The 16,600-nt window shown below is 41.4% G+C and overlaps 1 protein-coding gene across 3 annotated transcripts in view; it reads left to right on the top strand.

Annotated features, from left to right (window-relative positions):
* Positions 1–1,104: 1,104 nt before the first annotated feature.
* LOC115153327 (heterogeneous nuclear ribonucleoprotein L-like) overlaps positions 1,105–16,600 on the top strand; it is a 58,880-nt gene continuing 43,384 nt past the window's right edge. For 2 of the 3 annotated variants that reach the window (XM_029698654.1, XM_029698655.1), the window contains exon 1: positions 1,105–1,505. In XM_029698654.1, coding sequence (XP_029554514.1) covers positions 1,302–1,505 — 204 coding nt within the window. In that variant the 5' untranslated portion in view covers positions 1,105–1,301. The remainder of the gene's footprint in view (positions 1,506–16,600) is intronic. The other variant, XM_029698653.1, reaches the window with a different exon arrangement.

The following is a 16,600-nucleotide window of genomic DNA, read 5'->3' as shown; positions in this document are numbered from 1 at the left end:
TGGGACTCAAAGGGTTTCAAACAACATGACAATCTGAGTATGTTCAGGATGTTCATCATGATCAGTTTGACTAATGCAAGACACTCTAACGGATATTCCCTCTGGTAGCCTACACAGCATCTAATATCAAGGACGATGGTGTGAATGAGGTGTGGTTGTAACAGTGAGTGTCAGACGGCAGTGGATGAGACAATAAGTGAAGGAAACCCACAGAGACCCTAGGATAAACAGCACAATTGTACAAACACCAGAGACAGTGAGAGGAGGCCCCATTACCATTTCCTACTCCAACCTTATTTTTAAACAGTGTGAGAGAGGCATGTCACCGCAGTGCTCTGAGCTTGAGGGTCAAATGCACGCTGCCAAAAGAGTCTGACTCATAATAGAGGCTGTAGCCTATTGAATCAAACAAGATAAAATCGTTATTATTATGTGTGCATTGAGAGTTTCAGAGAGATTTCACATCAACAATCTGTTTGTGGTGGTTATTGGACCTCAGCTGTTTGTGATTTGAGGACATCTATTGACACCTAGGATAAACAGCACAGTGGTACAAACCCCAGACCTGTTTATTTACAACAATATTTTAACACTTTGTTAATAGTTAATAGTGCAGTGCATGAGTAGCAATAATGACTGAGATGCTGTAGTGACCATACCGCCTATTTGCATGGAAATGTTGGAGTGCAAATACCCATTTTGATTACGAATATTTGCGTAAATGAAAATCGTGCAAGCGGTCACACGTTTGCCACTCAATCCTTTATTTTACTCAAGTTTGAATACACTTCAGCTATTCAGAAAAGTGGCCCTGGAAAACTAGAACTGCTATATATATATTTCAGTGGTTTTTGTTGGCTAAAACCTGATACCAATCGGTAAGAATGTTGCACTTTACGAATTTAAACATTGTTTCTGTTGCAGCAGAAGCACTGATATGACAGATCGAGCAGGGGCAATAATCTCTGCGTACTTTGCTGCAGAATGTGGAGACTGGAGAGCGCTTGCTTTCTCCGTTGAAAGACTAAGACTGACCAATCAGTATCTGTATTCCTAATTAGCAAGCACAGACTGTCCAATGAGGAACGTGCTAGGTGGGTTCTCCACACACACCTTCTCGGGGCCACTCTGGTACAGAATCGCGAAGGAGGGCGCGTTACAGAATGACATACAGGTTTTCTTGATGCACACAACGCCAGAGACAATTAGAAAAGAAGAACGAGAGGAACTTTTCGACGAACGACTAGTCCGTCTTCACGCTTTGTGTCCAAGAAGGATTCAATCTGTCCATCTGAAGAGGCATGTCGCTTATTGAAGAATACGAGGAAGGGGAGTATGGGAGGGCGCCGAAGCGACTGAAGACCACTGAGCTGGAGGAGGGCGAGGAGCTGGAGGAGGGAGAGGATTCGGACTCGGAGTCTGCAGGGCTGCTCGGAGATGTGGAGAATGTAGGAGCCGAGAAAAGGCCCCGGTGGACCGCAACGAAATACGGACCTGAAAGACGGGTAAGGGAAGCGCGACCTTATTATAATATAACATCTGAATCTGATCTGTTACAACGTTTCGCAATATTACTGGGAATAACTGGCAATGATCACAATGTTGCTACTGGAATAGTAGCCTAGCCTATATATAGTTTATTAATTCATTGGGTTCCTCTGCGATTGATAATCTGTCAGTCCTTTGCAATCAATATATCAGTTGACAGTCTGAAGCCCTACATGAAAGATTGAAGGGTACTGTCCAGCTAAAAATCATACAATGCGTTGGCAGACTACAGTTATTTTCTGCTCTGACAAGGTGTAAATCTTGTTAAGAAAAGATGCACACGTGTTGAAGTAAAACGGGATTGCAATATGATCCACATGACATGGATTATAACTGATTTATTGGACAATTTATGCATAACATCAAACTGCATAAAAAAAGAAAAGTGCTTTGCAGAGTTTTAACCAGCCTGGTCTCATAGACTAGACGTAACATAGTACATGTAAATCTGGGACACTGAAATTACATTTGGTATGGTTACATAAAACAGATTTGGTCAGGGTGGATGGGTGGGCACACGAACATCTAGCAATCCAAAGGCAAATGAGCAACTTTTCAACTACTTACTTATTTGTAATAATATAATAGGAATTGTAATTCTTAACATACCAAAAGAAATGGGTGATGGACAGCCACAAATGAATACAGTTGAAGTCGGAAGTTTACATACACCTTAGCCAAATACATTTAAACTCAGTTTTTCACAAACCCTGACATTTTATCCTAGTAAAAATTCCCTGTTTTAGGTCAGTTAGGATCACCACTTTATTTTAAGAATGTGAAATGTCAGAATAATAGTAGAGAGAATTATTTATTTCAGCTTTTATTTCTTTCATCACATTCCCAGTGGGTCAGAAATGTACATACACTCAATTAGTATTCGGTAGCATTGCCTTTAAATTGGTTAACTTGGGTCAAACGTTTCGGGTAGCCTTCCACAAGCTTCCCACAATAAGTTGGGTGAAATTTGGCCCATTCCTCCTGACAGAGCTGGTGTAACTGAGTCAGGTTTGTAGGCCTCCTTGCTCGCACACACGTTTTCACTTTTGCCCACAACTTTTCTATAGGATTGAGGTCAGGGCTTTGTGATGGCCACTCCAATACCTTGACTTTGTTGTCCTTAATTAACCTCTCTGGACCCTAGTCAACAGCCAGTGGAATCCCGTGGCGCGAAATAAAAAATACCTCAAAAATGCTATAACTTCAATTTCTCAAACATATGACTATTTTACACCATTTTAAAGACAAGACTCTTGTTAATCTAACCACACTGTCCGATATCAAAAAGGCTTTACAACAAAAGCTAAACATTAGATTATGTCAGCAGAGTACCCAGCCAGAAATAATCAGACACCCATTTTTCAAGCTAGCATATAATGTCACAAAAACCAAAACCACAGCTAAATGCAGCACTAACCTTTGATGATCTTCATCAGATGACACTCCTAGGACATTATGTTATACAATACATGCATGTTTTGTTCAATCAAGTACATATTTATATCAAAAACCAGCTTTTTACATTAGCATGTGACGTTCAGAACTAGCATTCCCACCAAACACTTCCGGTGAATTTACTAAATTACTCACGATAAACGTTCACAGAAAACATAACAATTATTTTAAGAATTATAGATACAGAACTCCTTTATGCAATCGCTGTGTCCGATTTTAAAATAGCTTTTCGGTGAAAGCACATTTTGCAATATTCTGAGTAGATAGCCCGGCCATCACAGGCTAGCTATTTTGACACCCACCAAGTTTGGTACTCACCAAACTCAGATTTACTATAAAAAAAATTGGATTACCTTTGCTGTTCTTCGTCAGAATGCACTCCCAGGACTTCTACTTCAACAACAAATGTTGGTTTGGTTCCAAATAATCCATAGTTATATCCAAATAGCGGCGTTTTGTTCGTGCGTTCAAGACACTATCCGAAGGGAGACGCGCTGGCGCATATCGTGACAAAAGATTTCAAAATATTCCATTACCGTACTTCGAAGCATGTCAAACGCTGTTTAAAATCAATTTTTATGCGATTTTTCTCGTAAAATAGCGATAATATTCCGACCAGGAGTCGTTGTTTTCGTTCAAAGACTCAAAATGTAAAATGGACTCTTCACGTGCACGCGCGCACCCGTCTCATTGTTCTCAGATCGACCACTTACCAAATGCGCTACTGTTTTTCAGCCAGTAACTGCAGAGTCATCATTCAACGTTCTGGCGCCTTCTGAGAGCCTATGGGAGCCTTAGAAAGTGTCACGTTACAGCAGAGATCCTCTGTTTTGGATAGAGATGACAAAGAAGGCCAAGAAATGGTCAGAGAGGGCGCTTCCTGTTTGGAATCTTCTCAGGTTTTGGCCTGCCATATGAGTTCTGTTATACTCACAGACACCATTCAAACAGTTTTAGAAACTTTAGGGTGTTTTCTATCCAAATCAAACAATTATATGCATATTCTAGTTACTGGGCAGGAGTAGTAACCAGATTAAATCGGGTACGTTTTTTATCCAGCCGTGCAAATACTGCCCCCTATCCCCAACAGGTTTAGCCATTTTGCCATAACTTTGGAAGAATGCTTGGGGTCATTGTCCATTTGGAAGACCCATTTGCGACCAAGCTTTAACTTCCTGACTGATGTCTTGAGATGTTGCTTCAATATATCCAAATAATTTTCCTGCCTCATGATGCCATCTATTTTGTGAAGTGCCCCAGTTTCTCCTGCAGCAAAGTACCCCCACAACATGATGCTGCCACCCCTGTGTTTCACGGTTGGGATGGTGTTCTTCGGCTTGCAAGCCTCCCCCTTTTTCCTCCAAACATAACGATGGTCATTATGGCCAAACAGTTCTATTTTTGTTTCATCAGACCAGAGGACATTTCTCCAAAAAGTACGATCTTTGTCCCCATGTGCAGTTGCAAACCGTAGTCTGGATATTTTATAGCGGTTTTGGAGCAATGGCTTCTTCCTTGCTGAGCAGCCTTTCAGGTTATGTCGATATAGGACTTGTTTTACTGTGGATACAGATACTTTGGTACCCATTTCCTCCAGCATCTTCACAAGGTCGTTTGCTATTTTGGGATTGATTTGCACTTTTCGCACCAAAGTACATTCATCTCTAGGAGACAGAACGCGACTCCTTCCTGAGCGGTATGATGGCTGCGTGGTCCCATGGTGTTTATACTTGTGTACTATTGTTTGTTCAGATGAATGTGGTACCTTCAGGCATTTGGAAATTGCTCCCAAGGATGAACCAGACTTGTGGAGGTCTACAATTTTTTTTCTGTGCTCTTGGCTGATTTCTTTTGATTTTCCCATGATGTCACGCAAAGAGGCACTGAGTTTGAAGGTAGGCCTTGAAATACCTCCACAGGTACACCTCCAATTGACTCAAATAATGTAAATTAGCCTATCAGAAGCTTCTAAAGCCATGACGTCATTATCTGGAATTTTCAAAGCTGTTTAAAGGCACAGTCAACTTAGTGTATTCTGACCCACTGGAATTGTGATACAGTGAATTATAAGTGAAATAATCTGTCTGTAAACAATTGTTGGAAAAATGACTTGTGTTATGCACAAAGTAGATGTCCTAACCAACTTGCGAAAACTATAGATTGTTAACAAGAAATTTGTGGATTGGTTGAAAAACGAGTTTTAATGACTCCAACCTAAGTGTATGTGTCACGGTTGTCTAAAGGAGCAGACCAAAGTGCAGCGTGGTTGTAGTTCCACATTTTATTAAATCCGTGAAACTTTGCAATACATAAATAACTGACATGACAAAACAACAAACCGTGACGCAGAGAGAAACAAACACTACTCAAAATATAATCACCCACAAAACCCAGGAAGAAAAACCCCTACTTAAATATGATCTCCAATTAGAGGCAACGAGGACCAGCTGCCTCCAATTGGAGCTCAACCCAAAAAACAACAACATGTAAATAGAACAACTAGAACTTAAACATAGAAATAGAAAACATAGAAAAACACAAAACACCCCCTGTCACGCCCTGACCTACTCTACCATAGAAAATCACATCTTACTATGGTCAGGACGTGAAAGTATGTAAACTTCCGACTTCAACTGTACATACCATATTAAACGTAACATATCATACTAAATGGAGTGCCTTGGATTTACATACAGTATAATATAAAATGATCTCAGTTGCAACAAACATACTGAACCCTATATAGACTACAGTAGTAGTATGCCTACTATTGTAACCGTGACATGAATATTGACTGACATTCGTGAAGTTAGGTAATATCGGTCATATCCTTAGCCTAATATCATGATCATGAGCTATTCATTAACCCCAGTGTGTTTGGAAATGTCCTCTACCTCCTGCTTTTTGTAAAAGTGCATAGTGACATGACATCTCTTCAGTGAAGGTGATTTGCACGGCTTACATAGGCTAAGTCTGTAGACTGTGCTACACTGTCAGAGTCTAGTCTTTTACACCTGTCACCATTAGACAGTGCATTATTGATGGTGATCCATGGGTTGCTCGGTTGGATAGGCTACGCGAATGGCAACATCTCCACTTCTGATGTCTAATGTCTGGAATTCAGTTATGTGAAGGCCTGCTCATGCTCTGCAACTCCGACTTTACCAGGACTTGAATAGTTGACTATTATTAACAGTAAATAGTCTATAAACGTATAATAGTGCGTAAAGGGGAGCTGAGTAGTTGGATTGTAAACCATAATCTTCTGAATTGTCCAGTGAAAATGAGCATCCTGATTTTCACTCATGTTTTAGATCTGATTTAGCTCATCTCAACCTCTGCGGGGTGCATAATGCAGCCCAATATGTGCCTTGCTTTGAGATCAAAACCAGACAGGAATGCAGGAAGAGAAACCAGCTCCCTGCTTTGTGTGCATAGGCCTATCTCCGCTACATCTTCTCAGCAGATTATCATAAGAACGGTCCCGGCATGAGGAGGCATTGAACGCATTATCTAGATTAGCTATGCAGTGTTTTGGTCTTTGCTAGCTCAGGCGGTGCAGATCTTTAGTCCGTTGATCGGCTTTTCCCCTTATCACCAAGGAAAAGCTGCGAATCCACCACCAGCAAGACAGATTCAGCTGCCTGATGTCACGACCGGCTGTGGAGCATGCCCCTTATCTGTACTCTCTCCCAACTAGGGTTGCCTGTACTTTCAACCAATAGATTGGTCGACATTTTAAAACGTGTATTTTTCCATATATAGACACACCCTACGTTTGAATAAAATCAACTATATTTAGTCTACCTTAGCTTGTCAGATGCTTTAAGCACTGCGATTAAAAATGAAGACACACAAATTACTAAAGAGGGTGTCAGAGATCAATTAAAAAAACGTGTTTCCGTCCATACTCCTCCCGCTGCTGCTGGCCTCGTCATGCTCCTAAAGTTGCCGGTATTAGGCTACACCAGTGGTCAGCAACCTTTTCCATTTGGAGTGCTAAGTTATCGTACCATTTCTACTGGTCTGCTTTGCGTGCCTGTTATGTTTTTTGTATGCACATTTTCGTGGAACAGTTTAATTTAATATATAATGAAGTCTTCCTATCTCAAAATCAATGTCATGTGGTTAATCAAAATCTAAAAGTAACTTCTATTGCCAATATGTAAAAATAGCCTAAAAATAGCCAAATAAAAACATTGCAGCCCACAGGGCAAATATCCTGATAAAAATACATCACATTGGCTACACATGGCCTGTCTGCAAGGAACTTGAAACATGATCAACTATTGTTTTAACTTGGTCAGGCCTGAAACTCCTGCTAGCAAACTTGCAACATTGTATAAAATATTCTGGGCCTTCAGAGTTTCCTAGACCAGTGAGTTCCGTACAGACAGACACTACTGTAGGCTATGTTGGGCAAGGGATAAGAAGTAATCAAGTAGGCATTTTTTATGACATTTCCAACAGATCAGAGCATTTAATTTTTCCCCCTTTCATGCTGAGTGGTTATCAAAAGGGAGAGAGAGAGCTGGAAAGATTTTTCAAATCGGCTACGTTGAGGAACTATTGTCATTCTCAATGGATGTAAAAACAGGGTTTGTTTACTTGCTGTTTGAGGTGAAGAACTAATTACTTTGAAAAGCTCCACAGTGGTCGTAAGTTAAGACAATCAGAAATAGTATCAGATCTCCAAATGGGCACATTTATAAGCCTACATTTGTGAGCAGGCCAGGTAGCCTAGGCCTAGTTCTATGTGTAATCAGGTGCGTGTCCTGACTCCAGTGCTCCAAACAAAAGACAATGAATAAATTGACAACTCATAAATGGAATGAAAAAACCAACACTTTTTCCTCACATGTGTAGCCTAGGTTGTACGCTCTACAAACAACGTGTCTAGTCCTGCAATGACAAAGGTAAGACTGTAATAATAATAGATTGAATGCATTAACAGAAATGACTGTAACCAAACAAACATTGTAGATTAGAAAATGTGGGAATTAACAGTAGATGTACTACTGGTGATACTGGTGTGCCATCCCCACGGCCTCCACAATGGATTAGTCCACTCAGACAGGCCTCCACAATGGATTAGTCCACTCAGACAGGCCTCCACAATGGATTAGTCCACTCAGACAGGCGTGAATCAGACAGGCGTCTCGCGTGCCATATCTTTTATATATATTTGCCACTGCTCAACTAAATAAAATCTTGGTCGACCAACAGCCTGTCGACCAAACAATCGACCAGTCGACTAAATGGGGTCAGTCCTACTCCCAACTAATGTTTGGGTACTAAACATTAGTTGGGAACTAAATGATTGGGAACTAAACTAATGTTTATACATTGTTTATCACATGTGTAACTCTGTGTTGTTGTTTTTGTCGCACTGCTTTGCTTTATCTTGGCCAGGTCGCAGTTGTAAATGAGAACTTGTTCTCAACTGGCCTACCTGGTTAAATAAAGGTGAAATAAAAATAAATAATAAAAAAAATAAAATGGAAGAGCAAAAACAAATTTCACATCACAGTCCACGGTCGTTTAGACAAGACTGCAGCCTTGGGTAAGACAAAGGGGGAGGGGTGTGTCTCTTTGTTCACAACAGCTGGTGCACGATTTCTAATGTTAAGGAAGTGTAGAGTTTTTGCTTGCTTGAGTTAGAGTACCTCATAATAAACTACAGACCATTTTATTTACAAAGAGAGTTTTCATCTATATTTTTCGTAGCTGTTTATTTACCACCACAAACTGATGCTCGCACTAAGACCACACTCAACAAGATCTTTTGGGCCATAAGCAAACAAGAAAATGCACATCAAGAGGCGGCGCTTCTCGTGGCCGGTGATTTTAATGCAGGAAAACTGAAATCCGTTTTACCAAATTTGTACCATCATGTCACCTGTGCAACTAGAGGCGACAAAACTCTTATTCACCTTTACTCCTCACACAGAAACATATCCAAAGCTCTCCCTCGCCCTCCCTTTGGCAAATCTGACCATAACTATATTCTCCTGATTCCTGCTTACAAGCAAAAATTCAAACCTGGAAGTGGTCCGATGAAGGTGGATGCTAAGCTACAGGACTGTTTTGCTTGCACAGACTGGAATATGTTCTGGGATTCATCTGATAAAATTGAGGCGTTTACCACATCAGTCACCGGCTTCATAAATAAGTGTATCTATAACATCATCCCCACAGTGACCATACGTACTGTACATATCCCAACCAGAAGCCATGGATTACAGGCAACATCCGCACTGAACTAAAGCCTGGAGCTGCTGTTTTCAAGGAGTGGGACACTAATTCGGGCGCCTATAAAAATCCCACTATGACCTCCAATGAGCCATCAAAATAGGCAAAGCATAAATACAGGACTAAGATCGAATCCTGCTATGCTGGCGCTGACACTCATCGGATGTGGCAGGGCATGAAAACTATCATGGATTACAAAGGGGAAACCTAGATGCGAGCTTCCCAGTGACGAGAGTCTACCAGACCTGTTAAATGCCTTCTATGATTGCTTCGAGGCAAACAACACTGAACCATGCATGAGAGCACCAGCTGTTCTGGACAACTGTGTGATCTTGCTCTCCGTAGCCGATGTAAGACCTTTAAACAGGTTAACATTCAGACAGATTGCCAGGACGTGTAGTCAGAGCATGCGCGGACCAGCTGGCAAGTGACTTCACTGACATTTTCAACCTCTCCCTGACCCAGTCTGTAATAGCTACATGTTCCAAGCAGACCACCATAGTCACTGTACCCAAGAACGCCAAGGTAACCTGTCTGAATGACTATCGCCCCATAGCACTCATATCTGTAGCCATGAAATACTTTGAAAGGCTGGTCATGGCTCACATCAACACCATCATCCCAGACACCCTGGATCCACTTCAATTAACATTGGTGCCCCAACAGATGCACAGATGACGCAATCTCTATTGCACTCCACACTGCCTTGTCCCACATGGAAAAGAGGAACATCTATGTGAGAATGTTGTTCATTGACTACAGTTGAGCGTTCAACACCAGAGTGCCCTCCAAGCTCATCACTAAGCCCAGGACCCTGCGACTGAACACCTCCCTCTGCAACTGCATCCTGGACTTCCTGATGGGCAGCCTTCAGGTGCTGAGGGTAGGCAACAACACATCCCCCATGCTGACCCTCAACAGGGGGGCCTTTCAGGGGTGCGCGCTTTGTCCCCTCCTATACTCTCTATTCACCCATGACTGAGTGGCCGCGCACGACTGCAACACCATCATTACGTTTGCTGACAACACGACGATGGTAAGCCTGATCACAGATGACAATGAGACATCCTATAGGAAGGAGATCAGTGGTGTGGCAGTGTGGTGCCAGGAAAACAACCTCTCCTCTCTGAGCAAGACAAAGGAGCTGATCGTGGACTACAGGAGATGGAGGGCCGAGGACGTCCCCATCAACATCGACAGTGCTGTAGTGGAGTGAGTCAGAAGCTTAAAGTTCCTCGGTGTCCACATTACTAATGAATTAACTTGGTCCACACACACCAACACAGTCATGAAGAAGGCACGACAATGCCTCTTCCCCCCCTCAAGAGGCTAAAAAGATTTGGCATGGGCCCACAGATCCTCAAAAAGTTCTGCATCTGCACCATTGAGAGCATCTTGAATGACTGTATTACCACTTGGAATGGCAACTGCTTGGCATCCGACCGCAAGGCGCTACAGAGTGTAAGACGTATGACCCAATATAGCACTGGGACCGAGCTCCCTGCCATCCAGGACTTCTATACCAGGCGGTGTCAGAAGAAGGTCCTAAAGATTGTCAAAGACTCCAGCCACCCAAGTCATAGACGGTTCTCTCTGCTACCGGCAAGCGGTACCGATGCACCAAGGTACCGATGCACCAAGTCTGGTTCCAAGTCTGGAACCAACAGGACCCTGAAAACCTTCTACTACCAAGCCACAAGGCAGCTGAATAGTTAACCAAATAGCTACTCGGACTACCTGCGTTGACCCCCTGTTGTTTACGAAGCATGTGACAAATCTTTAAAAATATATATATATGAATGAAGCCTTTACTGTATGTGCTTGTTACGATTAAATAAATGCTTCAAAATTCATAAAAAGTGACGTTAGCTGATGAAGATTATCTTGTAGAATAAAACATCTAAGATTTCCTAAGCCTGTGTGTTACACAGACCTTATGTCCAGCATTTATCCAAAAACCCCCAAAAAGATAAACATTCATTTCCCCATAGGCCTACAAAAAGACCCCATTACTATTGCGCTCTATATGCTAATGTGATTCTATGTGGAGAAAACACGCCTTTTTACCTTTTGCGCTTCAATGCACATGTGTAATTTAACGTAGCCTCCATTTAAATTAGATGCTGTTTGTCAAATAGGCTCCATTGATAATCTGTTTTTATTTGTAGGCCTATCCAATTCATCCCTATTAGGTAGCATACAGTAGGCCTACCCTGATAGCCTATCTGAGTGCTGGATGCTGATGCTAGTGTTCTTTAACACCGTAAATCATAGGAATTAGTGGTTTTGGGTGTATTTTTCCTTTAAGACGAGGCACCAAAGTCTAAAAGGATTTTTTTTTACATCTATTTTGGGGTATTTTGGTCCCTTAATATTAGTTATTTCAACATTTGATGTAAATGTATATATTTTTTTGTTTATCGTGCTTCCAAAAAGCTCTGACGAAGGCCGTGAGGCCGATACCTAAAGCTTATTAAAGAGCAGTGATACTATCAAGAGCAGTGTGTGGGTTTCTTCTTTCTTCTCAGTTTATCACGCTACCGTCATAGAAATGTCATGCATTCTAACCACATTCAAATGGACATAAATCCATAATTTCAAAGCTCACTACATTTAATCATGCATAATTTAAAAGCCCATTTCATAGACAATGTTACAAAATTGACTATATGTGGTAACTTATTTTGAAGAGATTGTGATTGGGTATATATAGGCATTTGGCGATTGGTAGGCAAAATTCATTGCATTTCTCTTTAACTGCCATTCACTGAAAGTTAGACCCTTCCCACACATCAAGTCATCAGAAGAACTCTTCAGAAGCATCTACATTCACAAAATCACATTTTGTGTGCATATCTTTAGATATATTCTCCAGACTTGTATTGAGGGAATTGTGGATATGTTTTCAAATTCATTTTATGTACGTGTCTTTAGTATTTCACAGATAGAAAGATGAAAAATTATTTATACACAATCGCTCTGTAAGTCCTGGAGTGTCTTAAAAGTGTCCAGAAAAACAGATTTGCGGTTTATGCAAATATGCACATATTTCATGAGATATCGCAACATGTTGCATATTTAAATACAATATTAAATACAGTATTTCAGAAAAGTTGTAAATCAAAAAAGTATTATGTTTGTGTCTACATTCAACTGGTAAAAGTTCATTGTGATATGAAAAAGGGCGGAAAATACCTTATTAGGGGGTTTGTGCCTCACCTAAATGGGATTGGTCTGCCATAAACAGTGCTGGGGATGTCTAAGAAATTTCATATTGATTTAAATTTTCTAATTTGCTATTCAGGCAATAGATAGAGCTAGGCCCTCTCCTCATTGATGATGGTGTGTGTGTGTGTGTGTGTGTGTGTGTGTGTGTGTGTGTGTGTGTGTGTGTGTGTGTGTGTGTGTGTGTGTGTGTGTGTGTGTGTGTGTGTGTGTGTGTGTGTGTGTGTGTGTGTGGGAGCGACCTTGGGGGCAGCGTGGACTGCAGACATACCAGGTTTGCCTGCAGTGTGTGTGTTTGTGTGTGGGCTGGGTGGGGTGCTGCTGTGTAATGCAGAGTGACAGGGAATATGGACTGAGTCTGGATGTGAGAGTGTGTTCTGAGTCATCACTACTGATAATATGACAACTGGGACTGATACTGAAAACCAGCCGTACACTGGAGACAGGAAGACGGAGAGAAAGACAGAGAGAGAGAGAGACAAGTAGGTAGAGAGAGAAAGATAGAAAGAGGGAGAGAGGTAGACAGAGAGAGAGAGACAGAGAAAAGAGAGAGAGAAATAGGTAGAAAGAGAGGTATGAGAGAGAGGGGGGGATAAAACGTTTTATTTTGGTATACAGGAAGTCAATGAGCTCCCTATCAGCATAGCGACAGAGACGTATGACTTAGTCCATGACTAAATGTCACACCTAAACTATTAAGAAATATATATTTAAAGGTGTTTGAGCCTGTGGCATAAAATGTATTTATATTTCACACCGTCTTTGAAGAGGACGGAAAAGAGAGAGCGTCTGATAAAGGGAGAGATTAAAGCTACAGACAGACAGAAGTTGAGACAGTCTGCACCCAGTAGAGAACACAGCACCTTTTGAAGTTGTCTGAGAAGTCTGTGGAAGACGCTTTAACAGTGAAAAACAAGATTAATGAAAAACAATATTGGATGTCTTGTTTGATTTTCACTGCAAACACTGTTTTGATGACTGCTGAGCACATTAGTGTATGCTTTTGTAGTTTGAATGTGTTATTTGTATTTATGGTTTGTGCAGTGGTGTAGTTTTGTGTATTTGTTTAGTTTATATGTGAAAGGTAAGTGACCTGGCTCTACAGTATTGACATTGACCTTGTATCCTACCTAGTGTGCCAGAATATATTAAACATTGAAATTCAAATCCAAGGCACAACAAAGGATCAAAGATTGAATAAAAAAACATAAGGGTAAAGAAAGAGTTTTAAATGAGTCTTTTTAGGTTTAGGTATTTTTTGTTTGCCTCAGACAAAGGTGCTTAAAACTTGCAGTGGTGTAAAAGCCAATCTGCCCTGGATAATTCTAGCAGTGCTGACAGAGAGTGCTTGTGTGCGTGTGTGTGTACTTGTTTTCCTACATTATCAGGACCCCAATGTCCTAACAATTCACCCGAATGTCCTGAAAAGGTAGGAAAACAATAACTTTTTAGAAAAGTCTGGACTTTTTTCAGGTTCCTGAATTTTCTCAAATGTTATTTTAAGCTTAAGGGTTAGGTTTACGGTTTTGGGGTAAAAGTTAAGGTTAGGTTAAGGGTTAGGGTTAGGTTTAGAGTTAGGGAAAATATGATTTTTAATGGTCAAACATGTTTGCACTTCAAAAACTCCTGAAATTTCACAAAAAAAGCTGTGTGTGTGTGTGTGTGTGTGTGTGTGTGTGTGTGTGTGTGTGTGTGTGTGTGTGTGTGTGTGTGTGTGTGTGTGTGTGTGGAGCGTAGGGCTAACCACAATTATTTGACTGGTCAGTTGTTTGGTCGTTAGGCTGTTGGTCGACCAAGACTTCTTTTGTTGAGCAGTAGCAAATATATATATATATATATATATATATATATATACTTCTTTTTTTTATGGCACACGAGACACCTGTCTTATTCGCGCCCATTTTAGCAAACTGATCCATAGCGGAGGGAATGGGGATGGCTCAGTCCAAGAAGAAGGGGAGTGTGGCTGCACAATGCACGTCTCTCTCCAGAATGAGCTCTCTCCCGCCAATTTGTGCACATTCATTGTTTCATAACTTCATTGTGTGAATTGTTAGCGTTTGATTGTTAGTGTCTATCAATTCCCCACTACATATATCACCAGTAGTACATTTACCATTAATTCCTATAATTTGTAATCTACAATATTTGTTTGGTTACAGTAATGAGTGTTAATGCATTCAATATATTATTATTCCAGTCTTTTACCGTTCTCATTGTCGGAGTGGACACGTTGTTTGCAGATTTCATTTACGAGTTCTGTCAATTTAGTCATTGTCTTTTGTTTGGAGAGCTCCTGTCAATGTTGAGAAAGGACGCGCACCTGATTACGCATAAAAGTAGGCCTATAGGCTACTTGGCTCGCAAATGTAGTCATATACATGTGCCCATTTGGGGATCTGATAGTACGCCTATTTCTGATTGGCTTAATACACCACCACAAAGGAGCTGTGGAGCTTCTCAAAGTAATGTTTTCTTCACCTCAAACAGCAAGCAAACAAAGTCTGTTTTTACATCCATTGAGAATGACAATAATTCCTCAATGTTTTGAAAAATCTTTCCAGCCTCCCGAATGGCTCAGCACTCTAAGGCAGTGCATCGCAGTGTTGCGGCGTCACTACAACCTGGGCTGTGTCATTACCGGCGGTGACTGGGAGTCCCATAGGGCGGTGCACAGGTTAGGGAAGGGTTTGGCCGGGGGGGCTTTGCTTGGCTTATCACGCTCTAGCGACTCCTTTTGGCGGGCCGGGCACCTGCAGGCTGACTTCGGTGGTTAGTTTAACAGTGTTTCCTCCGACACATTGGTGGAGCTGGCTTCCGGGTTAAGCGAGCAGGAAGCGCGGTTTGGCAGGTCATGTTTCGGAGGACGCATCACTCGACCTTCGCCTCTCCCGAGCCCGTTGGGGAGTTGCAGCGATGAGACAACATCGTAATCACAAAATTGGGAGAAAAAGGGGGTAAAAAAATAAAACAATAAAAAATGTATCTTTCCACCAATGGATTGGTCGAAAGAACAGACGACTTTCAGTCGACCAATATTTTTTGGGGTCAGGGACAGCCTTATTGGAGCCTCTTGCTGTTACACACCCCTCTATAGAATAAAAAGCCTCTCATTACAAGCTCCTCCAAGGGACTTCCCTCAGTGACAGAATCCAGTGCTCTCTCTCCTCATCTCCCCTTCTCCCTAAACACTATAAGGTTAAAGAGAGTGTGAGAGGGAACTATATTCTCATATTGCTCCAGTTTTGCTCCTTCAGGCAGTAAAGTGACTTCCTGACCTCCTACAGCATCTCCAGTCTTCCTCTGACCAGGTTTCCATCCAACCTTTTTATGCAAGTAAAGTACATGTCTGATAAACTACATGTCATGACAGGCCTGATGGAAACAGAACATTTTTCGGTAAACTTTCTAAATGTTAACAAAACAAAATACGCTAGACAAGGTGGGATCTTTTTGTGTTGGTAAAATTAATTATGCGAGAAATGTCGGTGGAAACACTTTTATGCACAAGTGTTGATATAATAACCATCATATTGAAGTAAACTTGGAGTCACGAGATGAGATGTTGTGTGCTCCTCCCACTACGACTCGTGGAGAAGCATGCAGTTTATTAGGCTACAGATGAAATAAGTTATGAGGGTGGTGACTTCACAGGGTGGTGAAAGTGCACGGTGATGAGCTTGATGCTGCTTTCCAATATATATTGAGGGTCTTATCCTGTTGACATGATCATTGATGTTTGGCTGCCATTTGATAAATACAAATATTATATAAAGTAATAAAGTATTCAGACCCCTTGATTGATTTTTTCCACATTTTGTGGAAAACTCCAGTCTCAACGTCAACAGTGAAGAGGATGCTGGCCTTCTAGGCAGAGTTGCAAAGAAAAAGCCATATCTCAGACTGGCCAATAAAAAATTAAAGATTAAGATGGGCAAAAGAACACAGACACTGGACAGAGGAACTCTGCCTAGAAGGCCCGCATCCCGGAGTCGCCTCTTCACTGTTGACGTTGAGACTGGTGTTTTGCGGGTACTATTTAATGAAGCTGCCAGTTGAGGACTTGTGAGGCGTCTGTTTCTCAAACTAGACACTCTAATGTACTTGTCTTCTTGCTCCG

Source organism: Salmo trutta, chromosome 18, assembly GCF_901001165.1.
Source record: "Salmo trutta chromosome 18, fSalTru1.1, whole genome shotgun sequence".
Taxonomy (NCBI): domain Eukaryota; kingdom Metazoa; phylum Chordata; class Actinopteri; order Salmoniformes; family Salmonidae; genus Salmo; species Salmo trutta.
This window is presented reverse-complemented; position numbering and strand designations above follow the sequence as displayed.